We start from the raw sequence: 21,107 nt of genomic DNA, 5'->3' as shown, positions 1-21,107 counted from the left end.
TTTTTTTTTTTTATATTCTCTAAAAATTTTTGCGCTCATAAAAAAATATATATATATATATATATATATATAATGTGTACTTATACCTTATTTTTTGTTATTTTTACATCAAAGTAGAAAAAAAAAAAAAAAATATAAATAATATATATATATATATATATTTATGTTTATATTTATGTTTTATTATAGGTGTATATTAATTAATTTATTTCATGTGACATTTAAAAAATACATATATTGTTTTTTTCGTATACTTTATTTTAAGAATGAATTGATATTCATTAAATGTTATTTTTTTTTTTTTGTGTATTAATTTTTTTTTTTTTTTTTTTTTTTTTTTTCTATTATTTGTTGTCTCATAACTTTAAACATAAATACTTGATAAGAAAAAACATGTCTATATATTTTAGAGAATTGTTTCCTTCAAACAAGTACTTTTTATTTTGTTGTATAATATAAAAATATAGTTATAAAATATTTATCATGTTAATATTTTATATACGTCATTAAAAGAAAATATATATATATGTTGTTATTATATTATAACTTAGAATTTCTTTTTTTTTTTTTTTTTTTCAATAGGGTTGTAAAATTTAGAACTGATTTCCGTAATACAATTTTTGACTTATTTTTACATAGAAAATGGGAGTTGACAAATCAGTAAAAAAAAAAAAAAAAAAAAAAAAAATATATATATATAAAATATATATATATATATATATATATATATATATAATATTTATTTATATATATGTACACATTTAAAGTGAAACTGATTGGAATTTATGTTGGTCTGAAAAGGATTGGATAAATGAAGTTTATGATACTATATGTTTTAAAAATGATCAATATGTTAATCACTATAGAAATTATTACGAAGTAAAATATATATATATATATATATATATATATACATATATATAATCATATTAATAACATTTACATATATTCACACATTTTAGTTGACTCGTAAAGACCTACTAGCGAAAAATATAAAGAGACTGAAAAAACAATACGAAAAGACCAGAAACGAAGATGATATAAAACATTTAGATATTACTCCTATGACGTTTGTTCTACCCTTAGAATATAAAATATTTTTAGAAGAATATAAAAAAAAAAGTAATCGCATATGGATTATGAAACCTATAGGGAAGTCACAAGGCAAAGGAATATTTTTATTTGATAAAATTTCTCAAATAAAAGACTGGAATAGTTATCATAATAAAAATAAAATTAATGATGATAAAGATAAGGAAAAACCTGAACAATATATAGTTCAAGAATATATATCCAACCCTTTATTAATCGGAGGGAAAAAATTCGATATAAGATTATATGTCTTAATATTATCTTATTATCCTTTAACTATATATATATATAGAAGTGGTTTTGCTAGATTTTCTCATACATATTTCAAAAATGAAAAAACTAATATGAATGATGTTACTATGCATTTAACTAATGTATCCATACAAAAAAATGCAGAAGGTTATGATGATACTGTAGGAGGGAAATGGTTTGTTCGAGAATTATTCTTATATATGATTAGTCGTTATGGATATGAAAATATTACAACATTAATTAAAAATATAGAAGAATGTATTATTCAATCTTTTCTAGCTGTACATAAAATTATAATTAATGATAAACATTGTTTCGAATTATATGGATTTGATATCCTTATCGATAATAATTTAAAACCATGGTTAATTGAAGTCAATTCATCTCCTTCATTTTCTTCAAATACAAAAGACGATTATACGCTGAAATTTAATTTGTTGGATGAATTGATGACACTCATAAATATTGAAAAGTATGATATACCACAAATTGATAGAATTGGAGATTTTGATTGTATATATAGAAATGGGGAAAAAATACGAAATCTGGATCCCTACAATTTTCATTCACACTTAGGTAAAGAACATCATAAAAAATAAAATAAAATAAAATAAAATAAAAAATAAAATAAAAAATAAATAAATAAATAAAAAATATAAATATAACCTGAACAAGTCAGAAAAACTAGCCAAAAAAAAAAAAAAAATAAAAATAAATAAATAAATACCTATATATATATATATATATATTTTCCCTTTTATAGGAGCCTATTTGTCTGGAACAGAACATTTAAAAAAAATTGCAAAACACATTAAGATGAAATCAAACGTTTAATTTTTATATTTAAAAGCAAACAATAGAGAATATTAATTTGTATAATAAAAGATATCACATAAAAATATATATATATATATATATATATATATATGTATATATTTCAAATGAATTAAAAATATTTACAAAAAAAAAAATATATATATATATATATATATGTTTGTACATATAATGTAGCATATTTTTTAATTAATATCTCCCTTTTTAATATAATGTTTATATATTCGTTTATCCATATTTTTACGGTATTCCCTCGATAAGGTTTTAAAATTATTATTTTCAGCTAAATCTTTTGCAAAAAAGAGAACTTTTTCCTTTAATAGTAATATCTGAAATGGGAGGGAATTGGAAAAAAAAAAAAAAAAAAAATACATATATATATATATATATATATATATATAATAATAATTCATGCATATAAATATATACAGCCATATATATTTACATATGGAATTATTTTTATTGTATCATTTTTACCTTATGAGATATAACTCTCTTTAATGTGTAAGGGATTATATGATTGTGACGATTCTCAGATAGAATGTCTGATCTGTTTACTTGTATATAATTTGTTTGACCTTTCTTCATATCATAAATAAAAAGAGCAATAAAGAAGCATGGGATTATTGAACCACCAATTGCTAATACTTTGAATGCCTTCCGTCGACCATTTAAAGAGTCTGGTCTTGTAATTTGATAATGTATATCATTATATTTATGAATTAATAATTTATTTATACATTTGATATTTTTGTATGCCCATAATGTTGTTAGAAATATTGACAGATGATATAATTTAGGTTCATATATTAATGTTAATGATGAATAAAAACGTTTTCCTAAATCCATAAATGGAGATATATATTTATATAAAAATAATTTTTCTTTTCTTTTTTTATAATTTAATGTACTACAAGATGGAGATAAAGATGAAGATGAATATACAGAAGAATTATTAGTACTATTATTATTATCATCAAAATATTCATCTATTTTGTTTTCTATATTATATTTTCTTTTATATTCTTCTTCAACATTTTCATTATATTTATCAAATCGAATTTTTTCATTCAAAAGGAAACTATTTTTATCTATCATCTTAAATACAAAAATATGATATGTGTTTATGTATTTTTTTTTTTTATCTTAACATTTACATATATATTTGTAACATAAATGTATATATATATATATATATATATTATATATATGTATAACTTACATATGGGTCTCAAACAATAAAATAAACCCCAAAAAAATAGAAATTAATTTATAATGTATAATAAAATAAACGTTTTAATTGTTAATATATATATATATAATTAATCAATTAATATTATATTTTTATTAGGAAAAAAAAAAAAAAAAAAAAAAAAAAAAAAATTGTATAATATTTTATGTATATATATAAACTTATACCTTTTAATGTACACACATTATTTTATTAAGGTTCTTCCATAGGTATATATATTTATATTTAGTCCTACTTATATATCTACTTATTTATTTTAAGAGATAATTAAAAAAAAAAAAATTATATATATATATTATATTTTATACTATTTTTAAAATAATATATATATGTATATTATAACTATGCATAAGCATATATTTTATAAAAAAAAAAAATAGTATTTGTAATGTATGTATGTGTTTGCTTATTTTTATTTATTATCATATATATATATATATTTTTTTTTTTTTTTAAAGCATATTTTTATTTACAAATTTAATAAATGATGGTAAATCTTTTTGAAAGGTTTATAAAACGATTTAATATATAAATGAGGCATATATATGAATAATATAATATACAGAATTTGTTATGATAAATTTTAAAAAACTAAAAAAGCACGAAAAATTAAAAAAAAAGAACAATAGGAAAGATACAAATATATAAATATAAATATATATATTTATATATATTTATTTATTTATTGTTTAAATTGGAGTACATAAAATTCAAGGAACCAATATTTTATGATAACCATAACTATACAGAATGAAACATAAATAAAGATATATTATAAATAAAGATATATGATAAATAAAAATATATGATAAATAAAGATATATGATAAATAAAAATATAAAGGAATTATATATAGTATAAAAAAAAAATTGAAAATTTTTATTGTGGAGAATTATAAAATGTATGATTTTTATTTTTTACAAATATAAATAATTTATGAAACGGTCTATATTATAATGTTTTGTTTATAACTTTTAAAATATATATATTTTTTCTTCAATAGAAATATTCTTGAATATATATAAGGATGTAGTGGTATATATTTTATATGACACTTCCTTTTGATTATATGTAAATATATATATATATGTGTATATCTATTTGTATGTATATTTATTTTATTGTACCCCCTTTTTGTGTTATGCTTTTTAATTTTTAATGTATAAATACAAGCATAATAGGGATATACATAAATAAAAATATATGTATATATATATATATATATATTTAATTTTTTTTTTTTTTTTTTTTTTTTTTTTTCGTGTGTGTAACATTTTTATTGAGTCATTGTATATATTATAAGTAATAATTAATTATAAATATATACATTATATATATTATATGTTTGTTTGTTTATTTATTTAATTTTTTATATTTATAATATTTTATATTATTTTTTTTTTGTAAGTATATAAGTCCTTCTGTTTGTTATTTAGAAAAGATGACTGAGAATAGATCACGCGATTATGATTATTTATATAAAATAATATTGATAGGTGACAGTGGTGTAGGCAAATCTTGTATTTTATTACGTTTCTCAGATGATCATTTTACAGAGAGTTATATAACAACTATTGGTGTTGATTTTAGATTTAGAACTATTAAAGTAGATGATAAAATAGTGAAACTACAAATATGGGATACAGCAGGTCAAGAACGTTTTAGAACTATAACATCAGCATATTATAGAGGAGCTGATGGAATAATAATAATATATGATACAACAGACAGGAATTCTTTTTTACATATTAATGATTGGATGAATGAAATAAATAAATATACAAATGAAGATACTTGTAAATTACTTGTAGGCAATAAAGCTGATTGTAAAGATGATATAGAAATTACAACAATGGAAGGTCAGAATAAAGCTAAAGAATTAAATATCTCTTTTATAGAAACATCAGCAAAAGATGCTACAAATGTAGAACTAGCTTTTACTATGATTACACAAGAATTAATTAAAAAAAAAAAAAAAAAAAATTTTACATCATTAAAAAATAATCATGCAAAACTTAAATTATCAACACAGGATAATTCTGTTCAGTCTTTTTGTTCATGTTAAACGGATATAAAAATTAAAAAATATATATATGTATATATATATATATATATATGTGAATATATCAGGGCATCAATAAAGAAGGAATAATACATATAAATAAATAAATATATATATAATATATATATATTATGGTTATAATTTTATCATTTATACTTATACAAGTAAAAATTTACACATTTCATTAAATTTTAACACCTCATGTTATTTTATTTATTTATTATATATATATTATATATATGTTTCTTTTTAATTCCTTCATTTTATTTATTATTTTTATTTTTTTAATATTTTATATGTCCTATACTTATATCATTACAATTATATATTTTTATGCACAATGTTAATGTGATTACAACTATTCTTGACTCTCCAAGAAAAATAATAAAAATAAAATAAAATAAAATAAAAAATAATATATAATATAATATATAATACAATAATTTTTTTGTAATTATTTAATTATACTTGATATATAATCATTTGACGAAAGAAAATCCTTCATCCTTTGAAGATATAAATATAAACATATAAACATATATATATATATATATATATATCTACATATTAATAATATATTGTTTATAATATCATCCTTTTTATTAAGTTAACATATTCAAAATGTACCATCTTTTTAATATGATTTTATTTTATTTTATTTTTTTGATTTTCTTATATAAGATAATTACATTAAAATTTTATTCTTAATATTATACAGTTCATAAGGATATGTACTTGTAAATTCAACATATAAATATAAATATATATATATATATATATATATATATATAATGGGATGAAAAAAAAATATGAGTAGATATACATAACATATAATATCATATATGTTATATTTATATATAATAAATTATTTGTTGATGAAAAAATTCAATTTATCAAAAAAAATTTAATATACACCCATATATATATATATATATATATATTATATATTTGTGTTGTTATTTATTTAAATATAGACAATTAAGGGGGGAAAAAATGTAATTAAATAATCGTATAGATATAATCTATTATATGTTTGAAAAATGAATATATAAAAATTTAATTATGAATGTATATTAAATGTTGTATAAATATTTAAATAGACACTAAGAATACATAATATATATATGTGTGTGCGTGTCTTACTTTTTGAACTTATCTAATTTTTTTGTGTGGGTAGAAAAAAAAAAGAAGAACTTCATTCGTTGATTCTATATTAAATTAAATGTAATATCATAGTACATATTATTTGCATAACATTTACATAAGATAACATTTCTATAATTACATTTATTATTTTTAAATATTTCAATAAATTCTTTTCTTATAACTAGTTTGGATTCTTCATATAAGTGATCTAATTGAGGTGTATAAATATAAATTTTAGGATATACATTTAAATATCCATTTCTATCATATAGATGATCTCTAATTAATACTTTTTTTCCGTTGTCATATGTATGATGAAAACATACGTTTTGATTTTTTTTATTTACTGGACATATTATTGCTAATGTTATATCAGATGTAATATCTTGATTCATAGGAACTTTAATATTAATTTTATTAATATCTATATGTGTATACTCACATGATGATTTGGAATATGCATAAGAACAGATATCATTTTTTTTTGAAAAATCGATACCTAAAACTAATTGATTGTTATGACCACCTTTATGAATAATTGTTTTTTTTTTATAAAACTTATTAACCTTCTGAAGAAAAAATAATTCTGTATTAATATCTTGTTCAATATATGAAGGTAATTTGAATATATATTCTTTATCATTTACTTGTATATATTTTGTATATGATGGGAAATGAATATTTGATAAGAATGTATTTTTATAATTATTGTTTGGTATTTTATAATAAATAAGATTATCTGGATATAAATTAATTACTCTTTCATTCGTATCAAATGAATTATCTAATTTATATGTATTTATAAAATTAATATTTAGATATATATAGAAATTATCTCCTAGAAAACATTCCATTTTTTTATTAAAAAGAAAATATGATTCTATATCTTTATTAATATAAAATGCATATACAGAATAATTACTATATTCATATATTTTAACAATTTTATTTATTATATTAACAGGTTCTAATATATTATCATAACTAAAATAAAAACAACTTTTGATATCTGTCTTTACACCGTTATATACACTTACAGTGAAATATCTATCATTTCCATTAACAGATAAATCATCATAATTAATATTACAAACATGTCTATTATTATTATTATGATCATTATCTTTTATTAATTTAGTTTGATTTTTTACTATTTCTTTTATAAAACCTGGATTTGCATATTCTTTTTTTAAATATAATAAAGTACAATGTTTTACAGATCCTTTATGTTTTATTAAATAAACATAACTATCTGTTTCATTTACATAATTATATAAAACGGTTGAATCATTTAATAAAAATAAATTCCCTTCTTTATATTCTTTTCCAACATTTGTAATATTATTATTCATGCTTTCTGTTATTACAGATTTATAGATGTACCACAATTTTATATTATCATTTTTATCTTTCTTATTTGATAAAATAGTTAAATAATAACCTCTTATTTTTGTCACATCTAACAAATATTTATCTTCTATAAACGTTATATCATTACAATCGAAGTGATATCCTTCTAAATAAGTGCATCTAATATATTTCTTGGAAGAATTCTCTGAAGAAGAAAAGATGAATCCGATTTCATTGTAGAAAAGTTTGGGAACAACATTGGAGTAGTTAACATTTTCTTTGGCTTGCTGGTAATAGAATGAGAAAGTGAATCTAGGAGAGAAATATGGGAATACATATAAAAAAATAAGAAATAAGAAATATAAAAAATAAGAAATATAAGAAATAAGAAAGATAAAAAATAAGAAATAAAAAAGATAAAAAATAAGAAATAAGAAAGATAAAAAATAAGAAATAAGAAAGATAAAAAATAAGAAATAAGAAAGATAAAAAATAAGAAATAAGAAAGATAAAAAATAAGAAATAAGAAAGACAAAAACAAAGACAAAAACAAAGGCGTATATACATACACATATTGATATATATATATATATATATTTTTATTTATATGAACATAATATTTCTTATTTTTGTCTTTTGTTGTTACCCCCATGTTAGACCAGAATCCTTGCTAGCACGACATAAAATAAAGATACGAGAAGCTGGAGGTAACTTTCTATTTTCATTAATACCACAAATTAATAAATAGGAAGTACCCAAGAATTCAAAATGATTAGATGTATAATCAACTAATGATAAAGGATCTATGTGATTATAATTAATTGTAACTCTCTTTTCTTCATTTTTTTTGTCATCCACTTTGTAAATAGATCTATGACATTCATAAGGTGCTTTATTTATAAGTTTATTAAAACAAAATATTATAACTAATTCATTTTTATTTACAAATGTATAGAAATATTTAATAATTTTAAATGTATTATCTTTTAAAATTCTATATTTCTCCTCCCACTTTTCTTCTTTTAATGTATTCATTATAAGATTATATTTAGAATTAACACCAGCACGTTGAGAGAACAAACATAACTTTATTATTTCATTGTTGAAACTTAAATGATGTTCTCTTTTACATATATCACTATGAGTAGTCTTTACAACTAATTCTTCTGTTTGATCAAAATAGAAACCATAACACATGTTTAATAATACATGTGTGTAGAGGATAAACTGACTGAAGGTTAATATGAACGTCATATTTTTAAAAAGAAAAGAGAAGAAAAGAAAAGGGGAGGATGATATATGTGTATACGTGTGGGTTATAATATATATTTTGCTTTTACATAAAATAGAATAATACACATAATTATATAATCATATTATTATAATATTGCAAATGGGTATTATATAATATATATATATATTAATATATGTATGTTTTTTTTTTTTTTTTTTTTTTTTTTAAGGAAAAAGCAAGTGACCAAGTTAATAAAAAGTATAACATCAAAATATGGAAGAATATACATATATATAATATATATATTTTTTTTTTTTTTTTTTTTTTTTTTTTTTTTAATGTATATACATCATATATATCTATGTACTTTTACCTATGATTAAGTACACAAAAATAAATACAAACATACTCAATAAATAATATATATATGTATGTATATATAATACCATTTGATATTATTTAATAAAAGAATATAAGTGAACATTCTTTTAACAATATAGACCGAAAAAAAAAAAAAAAAAAAAAAAAAAAAAAAAAAAAAAAAAAAAAAAAAATAGCTTCTGATTTTTTAAATGTTCACAATCTTAAATAACTTTTTTTATAAAAATGTATTTACATAATTATCATAATATAGTAATGAAGAAGAAAAAAAAGAAAAGAATTTTATTTTTTTTTATTATCATATATATATATATATCATAGATACCTTATTACATATTTATAATAACAATGACCCAAGAATAGGATCTTATCTATATCTATATATATATATATATATATATTATGTATGTGTGTGTGTTTTATTATTACTATTTTTTTTTTTTTATATATTTCTTTTACTTATAAGAATTTATGCCTAAAAAATAATATCAACAGAAAAAAAAAAAATAAAATAAAATAAAAAATAAATAAATAAATAAACTGTACTTTAATTATTATATATATAGTACGACAAACGTTTCAACTTGACGTCCTTTTTTTGCGACCAAAAAAAAAAAAAAATAATAATAATAAATTAAATAATATAAACATTTTTATTTATATATATGTATGCTTATTATATTTATATATATTTTAACATCTATAGTTTTTTTTTTTTTTTTTTTTTTAAAATACGTATGTTTGAAAAAAAAAAAAAAAGGTACAGGGAAACTATTTTAGTACAAAAAAAAAAAGAAACTATATATATAAATATATAAATACATACCTTTTTTCTTTTTTTTTTTTATGTACACATTTATATGACTTAAAATAATCATATTATAATTGCAATATTATATTTTATATTTTTATATTTTAATTTGATGAAAATAAAAATATTAAAAAAATATATTAATTTTTTATTTTATCCATATATATTATATATATATAAAATAAATAATTTAATATTTCATTTATATATTATGTTATATATATTTGTTATTACGATAAACTTTATAATAAATTTTATTCTTATTTTATCATAAATATAAATATATATATATATTAACATTTTAGTATGATTTCTAGAATATGATTCAAAAATGTGTTATAATTATATATAATATATTCATATGATAAATAAAAAAAAAAATATATAATATTTTATATGCTTATACAGTATAATTGATCTGGTTTTTATATATTAATAATATATATATATATATATATATATATATATATATATATATATATATATTATATTTATAATATATATTATTTATTTATTTTTTATTTTATTATTATTTTTTTTTTTTACTTTGAATACACTTGTTATATATAAATGAATATAATAAGAATATATGTGAATACCCTGCTGGTTTATTTCATATATTAATTTTATTATTTTAATTCATATTATTTAATTATATAAATGTATATCACACATATTATATATATATATGTATATGTGTATATATATAATTACAACAATTTTTATATCCCTTTAAAAAAAAAAAAAAAAAAAAAAAAAATTGTATTTATATGTATATTTTTTTTTATACACATAATTATATATATTATATATATTATATCTATATGTTATTATATGAATGTTCCTATTAGCATATATATTTAATAGTACCTTTCTTTTATATTTTTTTATAAATGAATATATATATATATATTATATATATATATATTTATATTTATATATATATTTCATTTACATTGTAGTAGTTTTATTTTTTTTACAACACATTTATAATAACCAACGTTAACACATATTCATTTATATATATATTTATTTATATTCATTTATATATATTAACTGTTATCAAAGATATGACCATGGCAAGTGATAAGGATAATAATAAAGTAGATGTCATGTTGTATGAACCCCTTAAAAATAAAGATTCTAATATCTTGGAGAAATGTCAACATATAAAAAAATTAAATGAAGAAAACAAAAAGGAAAAAATAATTATAGATGGACAAGAAAATAGCTTGGATGAGAAAAGAAAAAAAAACATAATAAAAAATAATGAAGATATATTAAGAAATGGCAATAATAATATGAAAAATGATAATAAACCTCAGGTACATATAAATAAAGGTATTACTATATCTGACAAAAAAAATAATAAAAATGATATTTCAATCATAGAAGAATCCAAAAGAATGGATCTAATGTCTTCTTATGATGAAGAAAAAAAAGAAATTACAACAAATGAAAAGGAAAACGATGTGAACGAGAAAAAAAAAAAAAACATAATAATAAATAATGAAGACATACTAAAAGATAATAATAATAATATGAGAAATAATATACTTAATATGAATGTAAATAAAGATGAAAATATATTATCTGAAAAAGGTAATAAGACAGATATATCATCTATCTTAACAGATGAAAATAAAAAAAAACAAGTTTCCTTTTTTTCACAGGTAGAGAAAAATATTATTCAACAATCAAAAGGAAATATTGAAAAAAAAAAAAAAAATATAAATGAAGAAAAAGAAGAAAAGGAAGAATTATATTCTAAAGAAACAACTAATAATATATTATCTACAGAACAATTTAATGAAGATATTTCAAATACAAAAATTTTGAAAAAAAATGAAATTCATAATAAACCTACTGAAAAAAATAATATAAGTGTAAAAGAAAAAAATCATATAAATACATCTTCAAAAAGTAATATATATATTGTTTGGAAAAAGAATATATCTGTTTCTTCTCAACAGAATATATCTGTTCCTTCTCAAAAAAATATATCTGTTTCTTCTCAAAAAAATATATCTATTCCTTCTCAAAAAAATATATCTATTCCTTCTCAAAAAAATATATCTGTTTCTTCTCAAAAAAATATATCTATTCCTTCTCAAAAAAATATATCTATTCCTTCTCAAAAAAATATATCTATTCCTTCTCAAAAAAATATATCTATTCCCTCACAAAATAATATATCTATTCCCTCACAAAATAATGCCCCTACAAACACACTTATAACATCTCAAAATAATAAAGTGACAAAAATTATTAAATCAATTAATGAGAAAGAACAGAATAAAGGAAATGATAGAAAGACAAAATATAACGATAATAATAATACTAAAAATTTAACTTGTAGTTCAAAAATATTAAGAAAAGATTTGAACAAACAAAAAAGTAACACAGAGGTATCTAAAAAGAATACACTAAATATATGTTCATTTGCTACTAATACTATTAAAGAAACCACTCTCATTAGTGATAAAAAAAAAAAAAAAAATCCATATGAAACATCTTTAGAAACTAAATTAAATATTTTGAATAAGAGAGTTAGATGCTTGACATCATTCGAACATTCTAAAGATGGTTCAACAAACATACGAAATAATCAAACTGCTGGAAAATTTAAGGAGTTGTTATTATCTCATGAATCTATTACAAAAAATAATAAGATAACAAATGGTGGCAATCTTTTGAATAATAATATATCATGTGATAATATGAATAGCAACAATATAAGTCCTGAACATAATTCATGTGATTATAATAAAAATAATGTTCTCTTATTATTAACGAGAGATTTTAGGATTAAAGATAACTGGGCCCTCATATATGCATATGAACAAGCCAAAAAAAAAAAAACTAATTTATATGCATGTACCTATTTAAATAGAAAAGAAGAATTTCCTAAAAGACATATAGATATCAAATTAAAAGTTTTAAAAAATTTAGAAGAAAACATGAAAAAACAATTGAATATACCATTTTATGTATTAGCAATTTATATGATAGATGAATTTATGGAATTTCTAAGAATTCATGAAATAAAAACTATTATTTGTGATTTTAATCCCTTAAATGAGACTAAAACATTTATACAAAATTTAGTAGAATTATCAAATAAAAAAAAAATAAAAATAATTCAAGTGGATTCACATAATATTGTTCCCATGTGGATAACATCTAATATAGAAGAAAATTCTTCAAGAACTATAAAACCAAAAATACAAACACATCTTTCAACTTTTCTTATTGAATTTATACAATTAGAAATGTTTGATCAAACTATCAAATATCCTGAACCATTTTCTATATCTGAAGTTTTTAATAAACTCACAGTATATATTCCTTGTCCTGTCTTATTGAACTTTGTATGTACTGAGGAAAAGGCTCATGAAACATTACAAAATTTCTGTTCATACAAATTGGAAAAATATAACTTGAAGAAAAATGATCCCAACAGTGAAATGACTAATCTGTTGACACCTTATATTAACTTTGGAATTATCTCATCTCAAAGGTAATAGGAAAAATTTGGAAAAATAAAAAAAATATATATATATATATGTATATATATATATCTTCCCATTAATATATATGCACATATATATATATATATATATATATATATATATATATATATTATACCTTCCGTTTTGTATTATTCTTAACCCTGTTGAAGATATATGTATTACATTATTTTATATTTTTTTATTTTTATTTTTATTTTTTTCATTTTATTATTTTTTTTAGGTGTGTTTTGGAAGTCAACAAGTACGCACACAACTTCCCTTCCATTAACACCATCCGTGGAAAAGAAACATTCAACGAAGAAATTGTAATGAAAAAAGAGCTAGCTGACAATTTCTGTTATTACAATAAAAATTATGACAATTTTAATGGAGGAAAAGACTGGGCAAAAGATTCTTTAAAAAAACACGATGCAGATAAAAGAGAATATTTATATGATTATGAAGATTTCAAAAATGCTAAGACACATGAAGATTTATGGAATTGTGCTCAATTGCAATTAATTAATGAAGGTATAATTCATGAATTTTTGAGAATGTATTGGTGCAAACAAATTCTGAACTGGTCAGGTAATTCGAAAACAGCTTTAAAATATGCCATGAAATTAAATGATGATTTTTCTATTGATGCAAAAAGTCCATATGGATATGTTTCAATAATGTCCTCAATTATGGCAGTACATGATCAAAGTTGGAATGAACGAAATATATTCGGAAAAATTAGATATATGAATTATAATAGTTGTAAGAGACATTTTGATATTAACTATTACATGCAAAAATATCCAAGAGGAAAAGAAAACGCCTTAATTGTTCAGAAAATACCAACCATAACATTTTCCAATTATATAAGAAAAAGAAAAAATGATAATTTAACTTTACCACAATGCAGAAAAGAAAAACGTGAAAAGAAATAATTTGATTCTTCAAGTTATTATAATCAAATGGTACTAACATGTATATGTATATATATAAACATATTTAACATTTTTTTGTCGTCCAGTATATATACATTATATTAACATATTAATATATTAATATATATATATATATATATATATTTATTTATTTATTTATTTATATTTATATTATGCGTAGTTTATTTAAAAAAAACAAAACATGATAACAATTTCAAAATAAATTATAGATAAAAATATATATATAAAAAAAAAATAAATAATATATTGATATAAATTTTCTAATTGTGCATAATAATATAGTTGCATTTTAATTTTATTTTATCATAATAAAATATGAATTACAGATATACATAAATTTATATTTTAATATACAAACTTATCTGCTATTCTTTTATATATATAATTTAAAAAAAATTAATTTTGAGGGTTTAAAATTTCAGAATTTTAATAATACAAATATGTAAATATGTAAATATATATAAATAATATGTATATATTTTTATACATCACAAAAAAAAAAAAAAAAAAAAAAAATTAAAAATAAATTAAAATATAGTAACCAAATATAAAGGTACATCAAAAATATACATACACATATATATACACACATATATATATATATATATATATATATGTATATATTTGTTGTTTTCTCTTTTTATTGTAATTTTAAATGCTGAAACAAAATATCCTTTGCAATTCTGGCCTTTTTTTGTATATAAGCAGAACCATTGTATGGTCCATTTTTCTCATTTAATTTATTTAAAATCAAATGTCTATTTGTTATTTCATCTTTTAAAGACATTAATTCTTCTTTATTTAAATTTTTATATATTTTGGTTTTATCCACGTTTAATATATTTAAAGCTTCTTCTATATTCATACAAGGGTTGTATTTTTCTTTTATAAAATGTGTATTGTGTTTATTTTTTATTATTTCTCTATAAGCCTATAAAAATAGGTACAAACAAATCAAATAAATCATTAAATAAAAATATAAACATATATATATATATATATATATATAATATATTTATTTATTGATTTTTTCAGAAATTCCCAATTTTAAAAATATAAAAAATAATAAATAAAAACAATGTACACGTTTATTGTTATTTTAATATCTACATGAATATACTGATGTTGTTGGGGTAACTAGAATGTTTATAAATAACTACTACGTTTATATATATATATTTATTTATTTATTTATATTTAATCCTTTTCATTTTTTAAAACTTACTTGTATAAATGCTTTGCCCAATGCTGTTGATGTTATGATCAAAAACTGAAAAACAAACTGACTTAAAGGTCTAAACGGTAACATTTTTTTTTTTTTTTTTTTTTTTTTTTTTGCTAAATATCTTGACTTTTATATTGCTTCCAGTTTATGTAGAAAGAAATGAAAAAAAAAAAATAAATGAAAACATTTATTATTCTATTCTTTTAAAATAATTATATGACAATATATCACAATGAACATATTTATTATTACATATTAAATCTTGCCATTATTAATTAGATTGTATATATTATATATATATATAAAGGGAATGAAAAAAAAATTACAAATGTATAAAGGTTATTACAAAATAAATAATAGATATAAAAAAATAAAGGTGGATAAGAAAAATAACATAATTTTGATAATTCCTCAAATGAATAAAGTTATATTTTAATTTTTTTATATATAATAATAATAATAATAAAAAAAAAAAAAAAAAAAAAAAAAAAAATTATTATTATTATTTTTTTTTTTTCATGTAATAAGGATTATAATATATATATATATAATTATTTATTTGTTTATATGTAAAAAAATGGAAAAAAATTAATAGATATATAATAATATTTTATATAAATATTATATATATATATATATAATATATATTTATCATAATATTATATTTAAGATGTTATAATTTTATATGTGCTCAATAAATTTTTTCTGTATATATAAAAAAATATATACCATATTTTTTTATCATTTCAAAAAAAAGTAATATAATGTTATATTTATACATCTTTATTAAGCCATGTAATATATATGATATTATATTTTTTTGAATATTTTAATAAAATATTTTATTACTGTTATTTACAAATATGAAGTGAATTTCTATTTTATTTCGAGTTTTTTTTTTTTTTATATTTATATCAGAGGTCTTTTCTCCATAAAAAATAAAATGAAATAAAATGAATTTCATTGAAAGTTACCATTATAAAAATGATAAGTATATCCAAACGTGTATTCATAAAAAATGAAACGTCTACAAAAGGTATAAAGGAAAAAAAAAAAAAAAAAAAAAGGAAATTTGTAAAATAAAAATATATATATATATATATATATATATATATATATAATATAATATATATATTTTATTTTTTTATAGTAATACCTTATTTAGCTAAACCATTTCTAAACATTAATTTTTTAAATAATGAAGAAAATCCATTTTGGCTAGGAGACGAATATGTATTAATTTAAAAAGAAATAAAAAAAAAAAAAAATTAATAAATAAATGTTTATGTAAATATATATTATGTGTACATTTATACTTTCTTCATATTATTGTAGATTAAAAAAGCAAATATAATATTTAATTCTAAAATTATTGCACATCCTGTGTATGTAGCTCAAACAATTCATAAATATAAACCATCAAATATTCCTCAAGTATACAATTTATAAAAAATAAAATGAAATTAAAAGTTCTTAAAAATATAAGACTTAAAATATGTTACACATATGTATATATATATATATATTATATATGTATGTTTTATTTTAATTATCTTATTTAAATATTTCACATATAGATAGCTATATTTGGTCGTTCAAATGTTGGAAAGTCCAGTTTAATAAATGCGTTACTGAATTATAGAGAAGTTTCACAAGCATCCAATACACCAGTAAATATAAAACACATAGACATTGATATATAAATATATATATATATATATATATATTTATTTATTTATATGTGTGTATATTTATTTTTCTTATTTTCATTTCATTATTTTATGAAAAAAAAAAAAAAAAATTGTGCAGGGAAGAACTCGACATTTATTTATTTTCAATTTATTAAATTATTTATCAATTGTGGATTTACCTGGATATGGATATGCAAAAGTATCAAAGGAATTACGAAATAACTGGTCTATATTAATTGAAGAATATTTAAATAGAGCAAAGAACTTAAAACGTGCTTTGTGTTTAATTGAATCCACTGAATCTTTTAGTACTTATGATTTTATTTTATTAGATATGCTAATAACAAAAAAAATACCATTCCAAATTATCATAACTAAAATTGACAAACTTAAAGTAACAAAATAAATAAATAAATAAATATACATAAATATATATATATATATATATATATATATATATATATATATATATATATATGTTTTTTTTTTTTTTTTTTGAAGAATAAGAATTTATACAATTTATTTTTCCTAATATACTTTTCTTTATTATGCCATATATGTATAATTTAATTGGTATATATTTTTAGTTGATAGCTAGCTATTTTTTTTTTTTTTTTTTTTTTTTTTTTTTTTTGTTCAGGTAAATGAATTGCATAACTTAATGATCAAGATCCTTTCTGTTATTGATAATTATAAAAAGAAAGTAAAAGTATACAATGAAAATAAAAATAAAAATAAGAACTACAATAATTTGAATTACGAAATGTGTGACTTTAATATAAATGAATATATACATAATGTTTCAAGTTTAAAATATTTTGGAATTCAGGAATTACGAGCGAACATCAGTTTAATAGCGTTGGATAACATGAGTTCCAAAAACAAACAAAAAAATGATCATTTGAAATGATAAGTATATTAAAGAGTATGCACAATATTTTCAGGTATTACATATATATATATATATATATATATATATATATATATATATATTTATATGTAGAGAAGTATTATTATTGAAATAATAATTAATAATTTATAAAATAAGAAAAGAATGATATGGAGATACATTGATATAATGAAAAGAAAATAATTATATATATAAAATATACGTTATTCAATATATATCTATATTATATATATATTATATATATATGTTGTCACTTATTTAAAATAATTTATATGGTGGCGTGATTTTTAATTTTTTATTTTAATATATTTTTTTAAGGTTTCATTTTAATATGTTTTTATTTTAACATTTAATTAAATTATTTTTTTTTATTTATATATTTCTACTAGTATTTTTTTTGTAATGCTATATTATATATATATAATATATTTATTTTTAATTTTATCAACCAAATTTAAAAAAGTTTTAATAAAGAAAAAAAAAAAAAAAAAAAAAAAGAAATCCTTTCCTATATTTCTTTTATAAATATGCTATTATGCTCAAAAATAAAAAAAAATTATCTTTTATAAATGTTGCATACATATGTGATTTTTTAGCTATTTTTAAATAAAATTATAACTTTCTTTCTTTTTTCTTTATTTTTTTTTATTTTTTTTTTTTATCACGGTAGTATATGTTATGACATATATATAAAATCCCTACAAAATAACGATTAAATTTTTTTATACATATCATATATATATTATGTATCAACAATATTTTATATTCTATATTTATATATGTATGTATGTATTTAATATTATATATATATATATATATATATTTTTTTTTTTTTTTTATTTATTTTTTATTTTTATTTTTGGAATTAAATATATTTTTATTTATTAAAAAAACAAAATAATAATAATTTCTTTTTGTATTCTCACGTTTCATAAAATATGTTTATAAAAATTATTGTATAAAAAATATTATAATTATTTTTTTAATTTTAATTTATATTTTTTATCTTAAAAACTATTATTTTAAAAATATTAAAAATATATATATATATATATATATTTTTTTTGTACAGTGTTAATAATTTTTTTTTGCATATACATATATATAATTACGAATTATTTAAAATGGATAATCTTATACGTCATTTAAAATTAACCAAGGAACAAATAACACCAGTTGTTTTAGTTGTAGGAGATCCAGGAAGAGTTGATAAGGTTAAAGTAGTATGTGATTCATATGTTGATTTAGCATATAATAGAGAATACAAAAGTGTAGAATGTCATTATAAAGGTCAGAAATTTTTATGTGTTAGTCATGGTGTAGGTTCAGCAGGTTGTGCTATATGTTTTGAAGAATTAAGTCAAAATGGAGCTAAAGTTATTATTCGTGCAGGTTCTTGTGGATCTCTTCAACCAGATTTAATAAAAAGAGGTGATATATGTGTATGTAATGCAGCTGTGAGGGAAGATAGAGTTTCTCATTTATTAATTCATGGAGATTTCCCAGCAGTTGGTGATTTTGATGTTTATGATACTTTAAATAAATGTGCACAAGAATTGAACGTTCCAGTTTTTAATGGTATTAGTGTTTCATCGGATATGTATTATCCAAATAAAATTCTTCCTTCAAGATTAGAAGATTATTCTAAAGCTAATGCTGCTGTTGTAGAAATGGAACTAGCTACTCTTATGGTTATAGGAACCTTAAGAAATGTTAAAACAGGTGGTATTCTTATTGTTGATGGATGTCCATTCAAATGGGATGAAGGAGATTTTGACAATAATCTAGTTCCTCACCAATTAGAAAATATGATTAAAATTGCTTTAGGAGCATGTGCAAAATTAGCAACCAAATATACATAAATTTTAAATATATTATATATATTATATATATATATATATATATATATATATATAATTATTTTATATACATATTATAAAAACTATCCTTTTATATATATATAATTGTGTATTTTTTTATGAAAGACAAAAAAAAAAAAAAAAAAAAAAAAAAAAAAATATATTTTCAAGGTGTGTACGTGTACCATCAAACATATATATATGTATATATATTAATAATTTTTAATATATTTTTTTTTTTTCTTTTCCTATTTTTCCTCTTAAATGAGAAAAATATATATATATATATATTTATATATATATATATATATTTATATAGATAGATATATGTTTATGTATTCATGAAAAAGAATAAATGCTTTTTATTTAGTACATTTTCCATGTGTTCTTAAAGAAAAAAAAAATTGTGTTAATTCTTAACGTAATATATTTTTTAAGGACAGTCTTAAAAGATAACATTTATGAAGCTAATAAAATATTAAAATATACTTTTAAAGAATTCTAATTTTAAAATGAAAATAATAATAAAAATAATATGTA

General features: G+C 18.1%; 8 protein-coding genes across 8 annotated transcripts; 5 read left to right on the top strand and 3 right to left on the bottom strand.

Moving 5' to 3' along the window:
• Nucleotides 1–393: 393 nt before the first annotated feature.
• On the top strand, nt 394–2,178 carry PADL01_0513000 (tubulin--tyrosine ligase, putative; the record flags this gene model as incomplete). Its single annotated transcript, XM_028685492.1, has 5 exons — nt 394–431; nt 583–660; nt 768–879; nt 963–1,920; nt 2,108–2,178. The coding sequence occupies 5 exons, from the start codon at nt 394–396 to the stop codon at nt 2,176–2,178; spliced, it is 1,257 nt and encodes a 418-aa protein (XP_028536985.1).
• Nucleotides 2,179–2,363: 185 nt separating this feature from the next.
• Nucleotides 2,364–3,276, bottom strand: PADL01_0512900 (conserved Plasmodium protein, unknown function; the record flags this gene model as incomplete). The annotated part of the gene is made up of 2 exons (XM_028685490.1): nt 2,364–2,507; nt 2,656–3,276. The coding sequence occupies 2 exons, from the start codon at nt 3,274–3,276 to the stop codon at nt 2,364–2,366; spliced, it is 765 nt and encodes a 254-aa protein (XP_028536984.1).
• A 1,595-nt stretch (nt 3,277–4,871) lies between these two features.
• Nucleotides 4,872–5,495, top strand: PADL01_0512800 (ras-related protein Rab-1A; the record flags this gene model as incomplete). Its single annotated transcript, XM_028685489.1, has 1 exon — nt 4,872–5,495. The coding sequence occupies one exon, from the start codon at nt 4,872–4,874 to the stop codon at nt 5,493–5,495; it is 624 nt and encodes a 207-aa protein (XP_028536983.1).
• A 1,205-nt stretch (nt 5,496–6,700) lies between these two features.
• PADL01_0512700 (6-cysteine protein) lies at nt 6,701–9,242 on the bottom strand (the record flags this gene model as incomplete). The annotated part of the gene is made up of 2 exons (XM_028685488.1): nt 6,701–8,300; nt 8,635–9,242. 2 exons carry the CDS (start codon nt 9,240–9,242, stop codon nt 6,701–6,703), a joined length of 2,208 nt encoding a protein of 735 aa, XP_028536982.1.
• A 2,248-nt stretch (nt 9,243–11,490) lies between these two features.
• Nucleotides 11,491–14,861, top strand: PADL01_0512600 (deoxyribodipyrimidine photo-lyase, putative; the record flags this gene model as incomplete). The annotated part of the gene is made up of 2 exons (XM_028685487.1): nt 11,491–13,934; nt 14,168–14,861. 2 exons carry the CDS (start codon nt 11,491–11,493, stop codon nt 14,859–14,861), a joined length of 3,138 nt encoding a protein of 1,045 aa, XP_028536981.1.
• A 661-nt stretch (nt 14,862–15,522) lies between these two features.
• Nucleotides 15,523–16,191, bottom strand: PADL01_0512500 (mitochondrial import inner membrane translocase subunit TIM16, putative; the record flags this gene model as incomplete). Its single annotated transcript, XM_028685486.1, has 2 exons — nt 15,523–15,813; nt 16,108–16,191. 2 exons carry the CDS (start codon nt 16,189–16,191, stop codon nt 15,523–15,525), a joined length of 375 nt encoding a protein of 124 aa, XP_028536980.1.
• A 900-nt stretch (nt 16,192–17,091) lies between these two features.
• On the top strand, nt 17,092–18,708 carry PADL01_0512400 (GTP-binding protein, putative; the record flags this gene model as incomplete). The annotated part of the gene is made up of 6 exons (XM_028685485.1): nt 17,092–17,143; nt 17,258–17,340; nt 17,443–17,541; nt 17,685–17,777; nt 17,917–18,192; nt 18,439–18,708. 6 exons carry the CDS (start codon nt 17,092–17,094, stop codon nt 18,706–18,708), a joined length of 873 nt encoding a protein of 290 aa, XP_028536979.1.
• A 1,124-nt stretch (nt 18,709–19,832) lies between these two features.
• On the top strand, nt 19,833–20,570 carry PADL01_0512300 (purine nucleoside phosphorylase; the record flags this gene model as incomplete). Its single annotated transcript, XM_028685484.1, has 1 exon — nt 19,833–20,570. One exon carries the CDS (start codon nt 19,833–19,835, stop codon nt 20,568–20,570), a length of 738 nt encoding a protein of 245 aa, XP_028536978.1.
• Between the last annotated feature and the right edge of the window lie 537 nt (nt 20,571–21,107).

Source organism: Plasmodium sp. gorilla clade G2 (assembly GCF_900097015.1).
Source record: "Plasmodium sp. gorilla clade G2 genome assembly, chromosome: 5".
NCBI lineage: Eukaryota > Apicomplexa > Aconoidasida > Haemosporida > Plasmodiidae > Plasmodium > Plasmodium adleri (nom. inval.).
Note: the sequence above shows the minus strand (reverse complement) of the source record. Positions and strands in the feature narration are given on the sequence as shown.